The sequence below is a fragment of the Drosophila navojoa genome, chromosome 3, assembly GCF_054131105.1.
Source record: "Drosophila navojoa isolate 15081-1374.11 chromosome 3, UAZ_NAV_1.0, whole genome shotgun sequence".
NCBI lineage: Eukaryota > Metazoa > Arthropoda > Insecta > Diptera > Drosophilidae > Drosophila > Drosophila navojoa.
The window spans coordinates 4589118-4605504 of record NC_142891.1 but is presented as its reverse complement, the minus strand read 5'-3'; the positions used below and the strand labels follow the sequence as shown (position 1 = coordinate 4605504).

Genomic DNA, 16387 nt, shown 5'->3' with positions numbered 1-16387 from the left:
AATATTTATTTTATTCAATCTTTATTCATTTGTACGTTCTTAAGCCATATAGTTTGTTTGCTTTCGTTATACTCAATCTATAGTAATATTTCAAACACTCTGTACACGGCTTTGTCTATGTCGTCAGCTACTTATCGAGCTCGACTCTGAGACGCAATTATCAAGAGCAGTTCGAGTTCGAACTCGAATTTGACGCTACAAAGCTGAGTTGACGCAAGCTGCATTGATTATAAGCAATCCTCATGCCCGACGAAACGCCAGCAATCGAATTCTGACCGACTTTATAAGACTTACGACTTGGGCACGTTAAGTCACGTAGGTCGTAGTGCACAGTTTGTTTGGAAGCTTCGATGCGAGCAAACGCGATATTAATTACTGCAAAGAAAACATAAAGAATACGAAATAAAAATAAGTTCAATTACAAAATACATACACATACATACAGCATATACAGAGCTATGTATAAAATGCAGTTAGTTTGGCTGAAGCTCTTGCTGCTGAGCTGCCTGTGGCCTGGCTCTCACCTGCAGCCCTTGGGCTACAATGAACTGGAGCTGTTGTTTGAAGAGCAGCAGCAGCAGCAGCAGCAACTGCTCGAGGAGGATGACTTGGATATGACGCAGGTTAATTGGAGAGCGATGATACCGCTGCTGTTGCAACGTCAGCAGTTGCGGCTCTGCGTCGCTGTTTACCGTTACGAGCCGCGCCTGGTCGCCGGAACACCTTGCGAAATGCTGCTGGGCAGCGGACTGATGGCGTACTGTGACATCGGCCATATCGAGGATCTAAGCATAACAATGCGCGATGCATTTGGCGGCATGCTGTTCGATACGCTGCAAAAATGTCGGCCCGGCATGGAAATCTTTGGTGTGCGTTGCCGACGACGTGCCTGACTTGCCTTGACTATGAGCCAGAAAAATGGATTTTAACTGAATTGCTAATTCAGTTTACTGCAGTAGCAGTCGCTCTAGTTCTTTCTCTCTCTCTCTCTCTCTCTCTATGTTTCTCTCTGTTGTGCGCTGTGTCTGTTTTCGTGTCCCTTGTCATTTCAATGTGTCAATAAAAATACGATGTGGGTGAAGGCCTGGGCCTGGGCTGTCGACCAAGTCCGAGTCCGAGTCTGTGTCCTTGTTGAGTTCCAGCATCATGACAAATGACGATTATAATTTGTAAAATTTGCACCCAGCTTGTTATCCAAACGCCCGAAGGGGGCGTGCCAGCGCTATCTATCACTCTCTCACTCAGACTCTTGCTCTCTCTCTCTCTCTCTCTATCGCTCACACTCACACTCGATGACTATGGCCTAGTTGTTGCCATCAGATTCAGTTTGTTGCAATTGTTGTTGCAATTAGCAGAGTGAATGGGTAGTATAAGAAGAAGATGCTGCAGCTGGGAAAACATAAGCACAGTGAAAAACTGATGGCTTGATTTTTCCATTAAACACTGCAAATGGGAAAATTGCACAGAGCAGAAAGCAAAGGCATTTTGTTCGTTGGCAATTACCGGACGGTGCGGGACGGCACTGAAATGGGGCGAGAGCATTTAGCTTGAAAATGATGACCATCATGAGTTTTCATTTTGATTCTCATTCTCATTCTCATGCCGATTCTCGTTCTCATTGCTTTTGGCTTGTTATTGTTATTTTCTGCTTAATTTGTGTGCTGCTGATGTGCTAAAACACCTCTCTGCATCAATCTCTATATAAATCAAAAAGTTGTAGCATACTTTTCGGCTTCGACGGCAAAAAGTGGGCGGCCACGCAACACCGCTTCGCACCGCCCCGCCCAGCCCACGCTACACCCGCTGGGCTCTATGCAAAATGCAGCAGGAAATTGCTTGAAATGATTGCATGACCAGTTGGTGTGTGTTAGTGTGTGTGTGTGTGTGTGTGAATTGGTGCACATGTGTGTGTAATCAATATCAATAAATGCTTGTTGAAATTCGTTTCTCTATTATATGCCAGAGAGTTGTAAATGGGAATTCTTTTGTCTCTGTTTCTTTTTCAAAAATAAATATTTGTGTTTTAAAAAATAGCTTAAAACACATTTTCCCTAAATACCTTTTAATAAGGTTTGTTAGGTCGCTTACGTTGACAACATTCGATTGGTTGGCTGCATAGTTGAGCCTTATGATTTGAGAGATTTTACAAAGATATGTTGTAAAATCAGGTTCATGCTGAGCTTTGATATTTTGAGTAAACAAATATTTAATAATTGGCAAATAATTTGTTGCTTTGTAATCATTCAACAATTTGAGGTTGACGTTTATTTATTTATTTATTTAAAAAAAAAATTTTTTTTTTATAGCTAAATAGTAGAGTTGTTAGCGTAGCCTACAAATATTGTTTATAAAAATGATTTTTTTTAAATATATATATTTTTATTTATTTTTTCTTGAAGATTGAAGACTTCCACACACCCTGCGGAATTTCACTTTGACTGAATTTTGTTCTTATATTTTTTTTTTCTATAATAATTGTCACCAAATTAAATCAAAGTCAAAAAAAAAAAAAAAAAAAAACATATTTTATTAATTTTTATACTATTTTTTATATTATTTTAATTTTTATGATTTTTATATTTATTTTGTAGTTACTTTTAGGTATATATTTGTGGAGTTTTTTTTATTTATTTGTTAATTATTATTATTTTTTTTTTTTTTTTTCATAATCTTTATACATAGCTTCTATACTTCACAGCACTTGAATCAAATAAATATCAGACATCGACACACATATCAGTTCTTCAACATATCAGTTCTATTCGTGTTGGTAGTTTATTCCGGGAAATGCTTTGCTATAACTGCTTAATATAAATATTATATATGTACTCTGCAATCTCTAAGTACTTCAGATAATTTGCTGATTATTATTAGTTAATAAATGAACAAGGCATCACAAAATATCATCAAATTGTCTAGCTATTTTGGGAACCTTCCGGCTCTATTATCAGCTGATTCGTTCGTTCATACTACTCACTGTTGCTAAGAAAGTGAGCAAAAGCAGAGGAAGCCAGCCAGTTCTTGGCTAACTACCCTTAATATAACGAACCATGAGCATTTCTTTGATTTCAATATTTATATACAGTTCAATTCAGGAAACTATTGTTGCTTCTACCACAAAGTTGAGTAACTTTTGTTTTGTAGTTTGTTATCTATTGCGGAATGGCGGAGCTCTTGTAAATGTAAATTAATGAATTGTTTAAAGTGCTCGGAATATTTGCGCTCAAAGCGGCGACTCAGCGTGGCTCTCCGGCGGATGGGCAATGGGAGTGACCAATGAATATGCAAACGACTTGCCCTCGCGCGGCAAAAGGTCAAAGGGCGGCGGGTCATTAAGGCATTGGGCGCAATGTTTGCACAACTGTTGCAGCAATAACAACAACAATATCAAGTGGCGCGGCTGCTGCAGTGCTGCTACTCCTGCTGCTAGTCCTGCTGCTGCAGTTAATGTGCAGCCTTGACTAAAATATGCATAAACAAACGAAGCTGAACTCTTGGATAGCAGCGGCTGTTGAGCGTATCTTTTTGACGCAGTTCTCGGTTCAGAGCTCTCAGTTCTCTCAGCTCTCTGAGTAATTAAATTTTGCGCGAAATTCTTTGCACTTCCTTCTTTGATTTTAGCAGGCATCCGCTGCAGCACTCACTGTCTTGCTGTTTGCATTAGCAAAAGCGAAAAGTCTATTAACTTCCACTCGGCATTGGCAATAATTTATGCAGACTTGCCTTGGCTCTGCCATGGCACGGCAATTCATGCTTCAGGGCTGCAAATCGATTTGCAAATTATTTGAAATATATTTTTGTGGATTCCGTTTCGATTTTGGCAATAAATTTGCCTAACGAATGTGATTTACTGATTTTCGCAAACACAACTCTGCTCCAAGTAGTATAGACTATTTGCTATAAAGTTTATCTTCTGAATAGGCATTTGCTTCGATTTGTATGATTTAAAATGCATATGAGAGATAAACTGATAATATACAGACAAATCATACAGTTTTTACTGCCTGAGTCGATTCAAAAGTTGTTCACATAGAATCAAAACTGATTTATTTAAACTTATATATATATTATATATGTTTTTTTCATTCAATTAAATAATATATTTTATTCAGAATATTATTATTATCATTAATATTTTATTATTTATTTTTTTTTTTTAATTATAAACAAAATGTTCATCGTTTATTATTATTCATTTATTTTATTAAAAATTAAAAAAAAAATGTTTATTTATTTATTATTTTTTTTTTTACATACGCTTGTGTTAAATTTCAAATAGAGGTTGGTTGTGCTCAAACTTGTTGAATTTTTTTTTTACTATATATTCATAAACTAATCTATAAAAAAAATTGTATATATTATATCGCATTTGAAAATAATATTTATCCAAATAATCAAAGCTTTAATAACTGCTAATTTGATTTTCTCAAACAGATTTTTAATCACTCGCCATTTCAGACAATTTCCTCAAATATCAGTAATTGGAAAATTGATTAATGATGGCACATGACTTCCTTTTCCATTTCCCTTTTACACAGTTTTCGAATTTCGTTTAGAAACACATTATGTAACTAGAACACTTTCGGATATTCTATTTGCTGTCGCTGTAATCATTTTCACAAAAATTGATTTGGTCCACAAACGAAACAAATTTGTAATCCATTCAGCTCAGAGATTGTTTGCCAGCCCTGTGGAAATTACTACTTCCAAGCATCAGAATTATTGGAATGCTTTGTGTAATGTGGCCCCGTGCTCTATGCAGAAATTGAGCTAACGAAACGGGCCGGCCAAATTGATTGCATTATCGAGCAAAAAGACAATGGGAGCAAACGATGGGAAGGTTAAGGCACTGGGGCGGGCTGGGGTCGCATAAAATCGAGCTGGGTAACAAACTTAAGTGCCACATATAGATGAGAGGGAGAAGCGAAGAGATATGCGAGTGTGCTTCAAGGCTCATTTATGGCCACTGCGTGCTGGTCACTTTTATGCATTTTCCACACACAAAGCAAAACCAGTGATAGAGAGAGAGAGAGAGAGAGGAGGGAGTGGGAGAGGGAGGGAGGAAGGGTGATCGAGGTAGGTAGAGCTTGGAGCATTGTCAGGCATTTTGGCACGTTGTTTACTTTGTGTATAAACCGAGTGGCACTTACTTATTTTGTGCCACATAATGAGCACTCCTGATGGCCGCTTATAAATTATATAACCCACAAAAGCACACACACACGCACACACGAATATCCGCAAGCCAGCACACACACACCCACGCAATTTGATTTGTATGGCTTTTCAATTTGTGCTCTGCTGCTTTTCGCTTTTTTGTGTTTTTTCTTTTCACTTTATTTCCTTTTTTTCTCGTTGGTTTTGCCTTTTCTTTATTTTCCTGCTGCTGCATTTGCCATTGTATAAATTTTTGGTATTTGCGCCAATTTCATTCCAAATTGAGCGCTACCCACAGTCGTTTATTTTTAATGCACCCAACAACGAACAACCAGCCAAGCAAAATGCCAGCCAGCCAGCTAGCCAGCTCGCCAACCGGGGTGTGGGAGGGGCAGGCACAAACCTGAGCGCCTCGAATGTTGTAGTAGGAGTAGTACAACTAGATTCCTTCATCCTGCTCTTAGCTGCATTACTTTCGCTTTACAGATTAGAAGAGAGCATTATTATTTTCAGACTTAACTGAAGCATCTCGCATTGAGGTACATTAACGCAATTTTCATTATATACATTTTAATTTGATGGTTGAATCATTTCTAGTGAAGTCTCTTTATTATGCTCTATTCTGTTTGATATCACATACTTTTAGTTTGAGCATTTGGGTATTTGTAGTGGGTGATTATGGTGAGCTTAATGTAAGGACAGGTGCATAATGAGGGTAAAAATACTGTTATTTGTAGTTGATATTGTTTGATATTACCTTGACATAGCTGTAAAAATATTCATGTCGTCTCTTTTCTTTTGTATAGCAATTTAATATTGTACAATTGTTTATAAAATGAATAAACAGTACGACCTAGTTAATGATATCTAATAAATATTACATGTTATTATTATATTATTATATTATTATATAATATTAACAAATTTTAAAAATATTTGAAATATTAAAATTAATGGAAAAAATTAATTTTAAAGTAAAAAACATATCAATCGATATTTATTAATTTTATTATAACAATATTTTGGTATATTTTGTTTTATTTTTATTTAATTTTATTTTTATATTATAAAATTTTTTTGGTATATTTTGGTATATTTTGTTTTATTTTTATTTAATTTTATTTTTATATTATTTTATTTTTTCACTTTATTTTATATAATTTTTTTTATTTTTTATTATTATTTATTATTATTATTTTTTTTTTATGGGTATTATTATTATTAAATTAAACAAGTTTAATCTAGCTTTTATGTAAAATTCATTTTTTGATCAAATAAAATTGATAAAAATATAATTGTATATTTTTATTATTTATATATTATTATTTATATACATTATTATATTGCATAGCATAAACAAATATCAATTCAATATAAACATTATTTCGAATTCAATATACATGTATACACTTTTTAACATTTTATGTATTTATTCATAACACAAATTTATATACTATTTAGTTATTTATTTATATAACACAAATTTATATATATGGATAAATTTGTATTGTTTTGTTTTCTAAATTCTTTAGCTTTTAACTTACGCCCTTTAGTCATGCAATTTATTTGAATATCAATAGAATTGCTTCTAAGCGATTTCGAGCTTAACTTTCTTTTACTTCAATTCCCCATCGTCAAGCGAAGGCTCCACACGAGCCGCGCTGCTGTGCGCATTTCATATTTGAAAATATATTGAAATTGATTCGTTTTTCGAAAAGTTCACAAATTCGGTTTGTGAGCGAGCAAGAGCAGGGCCAGCCCAATGCGATAATCTGTTGGAAAGTGTTGCCAAGGGATAGGGCATAAATATGTCGCTGCATCCGGGTGGCTGCTACTCATGCTCGGCATTCCGCTCGTGCATTTCTTTTCTTTCTAGTCTGCACTCTTTTTTCTACTTTTTGTCTGTTTTCTTTTTCTTTTTTTTTTTTCAAGTGCATTTTGGACATGCCAAACGCTCGCAGGACACTCAGGCGATTGCAGCTGCCACCGAAGGTGGCCTTGAAGGGCGTAGAAGGCGGTGCGAGCGCTGAGTAGGAGAGGCGGCACAAGTGCGCTCAAGATTTATGGCTCATGCCTAGGGCTTTTGTTAAGGAGGGTGTGTGTGTGTGTGTGTGTGAGTGTCTGTGTGAGTGCGTGAGTGTGCTAGTGCCATCAAATACAATCAATTTGATTGGCTTTTTATATAGTTTTTCTTGTAGAGGGGCGAGCACTCGCCATGCCTGAGCTGAAAATGTAATGCGATTTTGATTTTTTATTAAGCTACAATTAGGCAATTAGCTGAAGTGCGCTTAAGGGAGGTAAAATATGCTTGATAGTATGAGTGTTGTGTATGGGGGGGTGTGTGAGCAAGTATTTGTGTGTGAGCCACATAAATAAAGCGTTCAATATCCGGCTAACGGAAGTTTCAATAAGCCAAGGGATATGAGCTCAAATGACTGGGCAGAAAAAGGCAAAAACGTTGCAAATTTGCTGTGTTAGTCAACAACTCGTGTGTTTGCTTGTGTGTGCCTGTGTGTGCGTGTGTGTGTGACTGAGGCAAGTTTTAAATTAGTTGCGCGCCGGCCAGTTTGCATAAATCATTTCCTGTTTTGTGTCAAAGATAAAGGCGACCGAAAAGACAACGACTACGTATAATGACGGCGACAATTTTAAAGCAAAGAAAAAAACAACTTATATACAATACGAAAAAAAAAAACAGAGAAAAAAATGACAAGAAGAGAAATACAAGCACAAAAGCTGACGACCAAGTCAAAGTCAGCAACAATAACATAAAATTAGCATTTTTTATTACTTTTAGTTTTTTTGTGTTGTTCCCTTTTGCATTTGCATAAGATGGAAGAAGCTTCAGGGCAATATTACGCATACGATGCGTATGCAGCACTGTAAACGTAATGATATACGCAATACGCATGTACATATTGTATATATAGGTTAATCGCACCACCAATATGTATATGTATTGTATATACGCTTATGTAGAAACTTTCTTTATTTGCAGCTGGAAAACATTATTTGGCATAGCGGAAAAGTCGCAGCAAAGTTTCTTGACTGTTGACACGATTTGAGCAGCAATTCGATTGAATGTCTGCAGAGGAAATATGGGACATTTTCATGCGGCACGTAAGTAAGCTTTTTTTGGCAAAACATGGAGTTCAAATAAAAAAATAGAAAATTATTGTGAACTACTTTCAAGTAAAATTAAGCATCTTAAATTCTTACTACAAATAAAACTGTAAGTATATAATTATAGTTTTCCCTGAAGAATTTTCATAGCTAAATTTTCAGCATATGGCTGAGCTTTAAGATATAGAAAACTCTGGCGCCTGAGCTGCTTATCAATCTCTTCGGCAGGACATCAATATATGCGGCGCTTTAAGGCTTTGTATATAAATATAAAAAGAAAGAGAACAAAAAATGTACAAATTGAATTTGGACAAATGCAGCGCATTTGCTTCGATTTTCGATTGATTGAGAGTATATAAATAAATGTGAGTGTGTGTGTGTGTGTGTGTGTTATGGTTGTTGCCTCGCATATAAAATCTATATATAAGTTTATTGCAAAAACAAAAAGGGAAAAGTCAAGAAACTGGTCACATCTGCATATATTTCCATGGCCCCCACGGCCCCCTCCCCCTTTCCATCCGCCCACATTCGATACACCTCGTCTCGCTCTCTGCAGAACACATGAGCTGAAATAAATTTTATGTACATTTACTTACGTCTGCAAACAATGAGCATCCTCTTCTGACGTTCGTGACGTGACTTAGTCCAACTCGGTTCGGACTGTTCGGTCAGTTGACTCTGCCCTTTGTCTGAGTCGCAACTCCATCTCTCCACCCTTAGACTACCTTGTGATGCTGCTGCTGCTGCTCCTCCTCCTCCTGCTGCTCCTGCTGCCGTCGCTCTTTCAGCTCGGCCACTGTTTGCTCTATCCCGAGTGCAGCGTTTCATGTTTCAGTGCTTGGAGCGTGGCCAGCAGCATAATATAGTTTTGAATTTCACTAAAAATACATAGCAACGGATATACATATACATACATATACATATACATATACATATACATATACATATACTTATATATATCTTTGTGCATATATATTTCGTCCAACTGCTGCATATTTATGTTAGAGACTGTTCTGCTCAGTTCTGTACTAAAGTGAAACATGTCCTGTGGCCATTGTGGCCAAGAAATTGTCAGACTTCTTGACCATTTACACATGTTTAACATTTACGCTTGCATTTCGCTTGCATTCCGCAATAATGAAATGTTACGCATATTAGTTTTCACTCAATTTTCAAAAGTATTACGTTTCAAGTCTTTTCAACAAGGTAACAAAGAATTCAGAATTCACTTAATTATCATTTAAAAGAGAAAATTTGATTCACAAAAAATCTTAGCAAATTTTGTTTTACTAAATTTTCCATTTTGAGCATAGCTGGATCTCAAATTTCTTTTAAATTCACCTTTAGCATTATTATTATTTTTTGTTTAATTTTCAACTTAGAAAATAATACAAAATTGTGTGATTTGATGTATTTACCTAAACTTGTTCAACAATTTTAAAAATATATTTAACTATCAAATATTTAAATGAATAATATTTTTAACAATAAAATTCGCCATTCCATACATAAATATTTCTATACAAAATTTGTGCAAGTTGACTAAACTCAGCTAAAATGTATTTATTTTATAGAACTAATTTAATTTATACGCTTCTTCAATGCGAACATTTCTATAGATTCGATAGATAGACAGCCATTTCTGTAGATGCCATGAAATTGTTGTTTGTCAAAGAGAATTCTGAAGCAATTCAGCTTAAGTTTCTGTTGCTGCTCTTGGTTTGTCGTCGAATGGCCACGGGATAAATGCAGCGCTCAAATGGAATGCAATTTGTTAAATGGCTGCAGCAGCTGTTATTGTCACATATTCGCATTTTGGGGTTGCAGTCGCCGACAACTTGTAGCAGCCGCCTAATAAAGCGGGCACGGGGCAAAGGGCAGCGCAGAATGAGGGCGAGTGGGAGAGGAAGAGCCGAGGCAATGGCAAAGGCTGTGCCAGCAACAGCAGCAGAGACACGGCGACACGGCGACGTGACCCGTTGAAGTGGCCAATTACGTGTAATATTTGATGAGGATGTGAATGAGGGAAAGGGATGTGGCTGAGGTAAGTGTGGCCGGGTGTTTATTGCACCTTTTGGCAGCACATAAAAGTTATGAACATGTCGCATAAAAATTAAGTCATAATGCACTTGGGTCTCTGCATTTTAATGCCGCAATTGCCGCAATTTTGCCACATTCGCCACATTGTCATAAAAGCGCAACAACTACAATGTCCGTTATGCTATCGTTTATCGTTTGTTTTTCTTATTGGCGTCGCATAAAGTGCGACAGTTAAATCGAAACTCAAACTGAAATTATGCCCAGACTGAGCCTCAAATGGCACCGGCAGCGCTCAGCATTTGGCCGAGCGCTGGCCATAAATTCGGCAACAAAATAAACAATTTGTGCGCAAATGTTTAATAAATTGCGTTAAGCTGTGCGTTTCGTTTCGTTTTGCCTGCTCGTGAGATAAAACGGGAGTATATGGAATGATATTGGGTGTTCATTGAGATGAGAGTTGAAGGAAGAGATTTATTTGCTGAGATGTTGCTATGGAGTTAACTCGAGTGAGGATTATATATATTGTATGTATGTGTGTGTATCGATTATTTAAGTTGTATAGCCAATATAAAGTTCTACATACTCTATGACATTGTATTATATTCATATATAATAATATAATATATTATATATTTTTAATTATAATTCGCTTTATAGATAAATTTAAAAATTTTCCGATTTATGCATAAAAATATTTAAATCAATAATACCATATTTCAAGTTAGGGTCTATTATTTTACTGACTCCTTAAAAGCATTAAGTAATTGGCTTTGCATAAATAACTGCAATGCATTTCATATTCGCTGCTCACTCGGCGCATACGTAATTTTCTTATACAGCATCAGACTTGGAGACTTCAAAACAACTTTAACAACTTTTGAGAAATATTTATTAGCTCAATAGATGTGCAAAACTATTAAAGAATCGATTGAAATATAAAACTTTCATTACAATATGCAAAAGACTGAATGCAACTTGCATGATAATGACGTGGGTGATACTTATACAAATGTCTATAATTGCCAATGCACAAGTATGCAGAATTAGTAGAACTTTTGGCAAATGTTCGTCAACCTGAGAGAACCTTAAGAATATATTTACTGTGTGGCCTATATACATTCTATATCAGTATTCATAAATTTGTTCACACATTTTATATACATATGTACATATATCATGCCACAGGTAGTCCAAGTATATGCACTTCCTTCCCATCTATCAGCACACGTCGTATACGTAATTTATCTAAGCAAAAGTAGGACAATTATAACCTGTTCCACGCCTAGACTAATCATTTCTTAACGCATTCATTTCGGCTTTCACAGCTATTAACGAGCATCATGCAGCTGGAACGTGCTGACATGCTTCACTCGTACACGACGTATACGTAATTTCGCTATAAGAGGAAACAACGTTGAGCATTTGGAAATTAACACGTATATAAGCGCACTTAATTTGTCACTAAATGGTTTTTGGGTAGCAAAACGCCAGCCTCATGTGGCATGTGCAACATGTTGGACGCTTAAATTGAAAATTACAAAAAACAAAAACTCAGTCAGAACAACAAGTTGAAGAAGAACAAGCAGCAGCAGCAGCAGCAGCAACAGCAGCAGCAACAGCGGCAGCAACAGCAGCGGAAGGACAACAAGACAATGGATGCAGAGCAGCGCGAGGCTTATGTCAGCTACATTTCGGTTTTTGGGTAGCATGCTTCATTGCCTCCGTAACCGCAGCAGCGTGTGTGTTGTGGGTGTGTGTGGGTGTGGGTGTGGGAGCAGTAGGGGGTGGCCCCGTGTGTGGTCGCTGCGCGTGGCAACGTTTGAGGACGCTGCGTGCGTTTTCTGCTTTGGCGCATTTGTTGACGACGCATATGAAAATTTGCGCCAAATTTATTGCCATGCTTAAGCAGCGTGCGTATGAAATAATATACAGACATGCCAGCCAACAACAGCAGCAGCAGCAGCAGCAACAGCAACAACGGTAACAAAGCAAACAGCCAGAACAACAGCAGCAGCGGCAGCGGCAGCGGCAGCAGCAGCTACAACAATTACAAGGACTACAAAAACAAGCGCAACATACGCTGAATTTTAAAACGCTCACAACTGATGGCAGCGATTTGTTTTCCCTTACCCCAACAGCGTTGTCGGCATTTGGGGGCGTGCCTGTGGAAATTCCGCATAAGTAGCCAGTACTTAAAGTTATGATGGTTTAAGCAAATAGATGTGTGCCCACATAAATCACTTTATCTCTAGAGCACTCATAACTCGCTATCTAGCTATCTCTTTCTTATATTTGTAGTGCTGTCTGGGGCAAGAATTGTGACGTATAATAAATACGAAAACATCTATTGATTCTCTTAAGCAATTGTTGTATTAATCAACACCAAGAAACACTAAACATGTATTTCCGAGTTCAGTTAAAGTTTATCTTATCTGCGCGCTTCTCTGCCCTGCTCAAAAGTCTTTTGCACTAATGTGAAAATGTGTTCTTGGCTTTATCTATTGGGGAATTCTCGGAACCTTTGTAGCTCGAACAAGGTAGTATCAAGCGTATCAAGCGTGTATCTTGCTCGTTGTCTGTGGAAGCAAAATACAAAAGAAAAAAAAAAAGTAAGTTAGGTAAGGCCAAAGTCGTTTATAGAAAAATAAATGTATCAAATTGAGTAAGCACTTGTCATATGCTTAACAGTTATTGATTGCGTTGTTATTGTTATTATTATATGCGAGACATCCACGGAATTCCAATCTGAATTAGTTATCAATCATAGACAGCAGCGGACTTTGAGAAGTTGACGTGCTGCAGATAGAAAGTTTATTTCGTGTACAATACTCAAGTATAATATAATATTATTAAAGTGTAATTTAGAGCATAATACATTTGCTTTAAGGGCCAGCTAAAGTGAGAGTGAAGACTTGAGCCTTCACAATGTTTACTCGTATCAATTGTAATTACTTTATCTGGCATATATGTACCCTAGTGCACTACATTTCACACATTTGATATTCTGCTTGGCTATTATTGTGCCAGTCTGAGCGCCACATCAGTTGTCTGGCTTAATTTTCCGCATTGCAATTACGCAGCCTATAATATATGCATGTGGAGCATATAAATTCACACAGCTAAATTTGCTCTGGCACAAGCAGAAGAAGAAGAAGAAGAAGCAGAAGCAGAAGTAGAAGCAGAGGCGGAAGAATAAAGGCAGAGACAGGCAATGCAACCAACTAATAATAATTGCAATTATGTAGTATGTGGCGAGTCTACGCCAAGCTACCCACCCTCACCACCTCCCATCCCCCTCCCGCCGTCACCCCCTGCTCACTCGACGTAATACTGTTGCGCAATTACGTAAATTACCAAAGTGAAATTCAATATGCCTGCAAAACGCCAAATGGACTGCATTGCTGTGCAATGCTCAGCCACGCCCATGCCCATGCGTACGCCCACTTTTGAGGCAATGCATTATGTCTCACATCGGTACCTTCTGCGCTATCTGTCTCTCGCTGCTAATTGCCCATGTTTTACATGATTGAGCAACATTATGGGCCGGCGACATTTCCAGCTACGTTCACCAACTTCAACGCCTGCGCCCCCTCCCCGCTCCACCTCTACAGCTGCTCTGCCGTCATATTTGCCATCATCCGCCCGGCGTCTGATTCATTCGACCGTTAAGCCCCGTTTCGCATCGGGCATTCGCCATTTGCCATTCGCCGTTCGCCATTCGTTAGGATTAGCTGATGAGTTGCTACCTTTCACGGTGGGTCCATTGTCCTTTTTATTGTGTGCGCCTCTAGCATAATACGAATTTTTCATATATATACATTTTGTGCTCGTTGAGATTGTAAAGGGAGTATATTTGGTTTGGGGTCTGCAACTATTATGAAGGGATAGAGTTGAGAGATTTTTGGGCTAAGCTAATATAATATTAACTTTCGCAACTAATTAATATATTAAAACATGTATCATCTAAGTAACTCTCTCTGCTGTCATCGGTTTCTGGCTCTTGCCAGAGTATCATGCAGCTGTGCAAGCTCCATTGCAACGTTTCTTTTTTGCCATTGTGGCACAATTCTTTGCAATTTGTTTTGATTTATGCGACGGTTGTCCTTGTTGTTGTTGTCTGCCACCTTTCTATGCTTTATATATATATAAATATATATTGTATATGTATATATAACCGGCTTTTGTTGTGTGCCACACACACACACACTCGCACACGCACATTTTTCGCTGAGCTTGGTGGCTCTGGCATAGTTTCCTTATCATTCTTATCACCCCAGCCATATTTTATTGCCATTTTTGTTTGCTTCGGCCATTTGTGCTCGGCAGGCAAATTGAAAAGCAACAGCAAGGCCTACGAATAGGCCTTTCGCCATAGAGCATTCTGTGCCTTGGCCTGAATTGACAGCGAGTTTAATTAATTTTCCAGTCCCTCATGTGGATATAGAGTACAATTATTTGTTTTCACTCTAAACATTTTTCCACTTGAGATCGTTTTGTGTGCGTGCAAAATAAAACAAATTCCAAATTCCGCTCAGTTGCACTACTCGAAAATTCCTGTCAATTCCCGAATTGCTTTTAGTTGAAAATGTTCTATTTTTTCTTTTCGCCTCATATATCTGAAAAGTGCTGAGGATTGCTGCATTTGTATAAACAGAAAGAGAGAGAGAGGGGAAACTAAAATATTTCTGCTGACTGACATGGCCAGAACATGGAAATCTGCGTTTTTTTTTTTTGCTTATATATGCAAAATACTAAATCGGAAATTGAAGAAAATCTTTGACGATGTGTCAGCAAGCGGCGTCATCTGCTAGCCTTCATATCATGTTGACCAATACTCAATCATGTTTCTCAAAAAAATAAATTCTCAAAATAAATAAAATAATAATAATAATAATAAACATTTCTCAAGCCAAAAACGTGTAAAAATTTTCATTTACAACTTAAAGTGGCGCCATCTGTTGTTCATTGCTTTAAATTAAAGCTTAATAATCAGCTTCAATTTAAATTTCCATATAAAATTGCATATTATCATAAGAGAATAAAAAGGCAAAGCGAAATTAATTTATATATTTTTCAATTTGTCGGACTTCTTAATCGCATAAAGTAAGATAATTAAATATAAATTGTAAGAGAAATAAAAAAACGATGAAATATGCTTAACGACTTAAGCATTCGCCGTCTGCTGGTCATCATATTAAGTCCAAGCGAATGGCTTTGCTTTAACATAAATTTAAATATGTATACAAGAAATATAATTCACTTATTGAGAGCTCGAAACTTGCTTCATATATATATATATATAGATACAAATACGCGTGTTTGTATATACCTATATTTTCTACAGAAATTACAAGAGCTTCTTAACATAATTAATGGTGCATAAATTGTTGATTAGCTAATTAAAGTTGGGCTCGCAATCAAATGACACTAAGCAGATTACACACGCGCACAGGCGCAGCGGCAACGGAAGTAGGCAGCAGGAGGCGTGGCTGAGAGTGTGAAGGAATAGCCTAACCAGAACGCCATTATCTATGTGTATTAATTTTCATCATTAGATTTGCCAGGGAAATGATTAAAAAATGAAATAAAAGCCGCGCTGCTTGGCAACTGTCGGGAAAAAATATAATTTTAAAGAGAAGCGACTATTTTTATTTTGTAGTATTGGTAAAGCGAGTTTATATTTATTTATTTACATGTATATATATTTATGATAAGACCGCATCTTGTGTAGATCTAATACTTGCCTTTCGTTTTTAATAGGCTTCATTTTATTCCTTTGTGCTCCAAATACGAGCAGCCGAAAGCCCTTTTATGTTCTCGAGTTACCAACCTGTCCTAGATGGATATTTGCCTTAAGCTTCGCTGCGCCTTACGTCTCCTTGCGTCCTTCGTCGTTTCGCTCCTGTCAAGTGGCAGCAAAGCCAGCGTTGCGTATACGAAAAGTTTAACACTTGCCACTTGCCACACAGACACAAAAAAAAAAAGAACTTGGCCAGTATATACATATGTATATGTATATATGTATTTGTATGTCTTAACAGACTCTCTGGTCTGTCATAAAAAGTGG

At 37.0% G+C, this 16387-nt stretch overlaps 1 protein-coding gene across 1 annotated transcript; it reads left to right on the top strand.

Moving 5' to 3' along the window:
• Positions 1 to 213: 213 nt before the first annotated feature.
• Positions 214 to 1154, top strand: LOC115562719 (uncharacterized). The gene has a single exon (XM_030384717.2). It carries the CDS (start codon positions 459 to 461, stop codon positions 891 to 893), a length of 435 nt encoding a protein of 144 aa, XP_030240577.1. The 5' UTR covers positions 214 to 458; the 3' UTR covers positions 894 to 1154.
• Positions 1155 to 16387: the final 15233 nt, after the last annotated feature.

Coding starts and splice junctions, on each gene's coding strand:
- LOC115562719 (XM_030384717.2), top strand. CDS start 459: ATGTATAAAATGCAGTTAGTTTGGCTGAAGCTCTTGCTGCTGAGCTGC.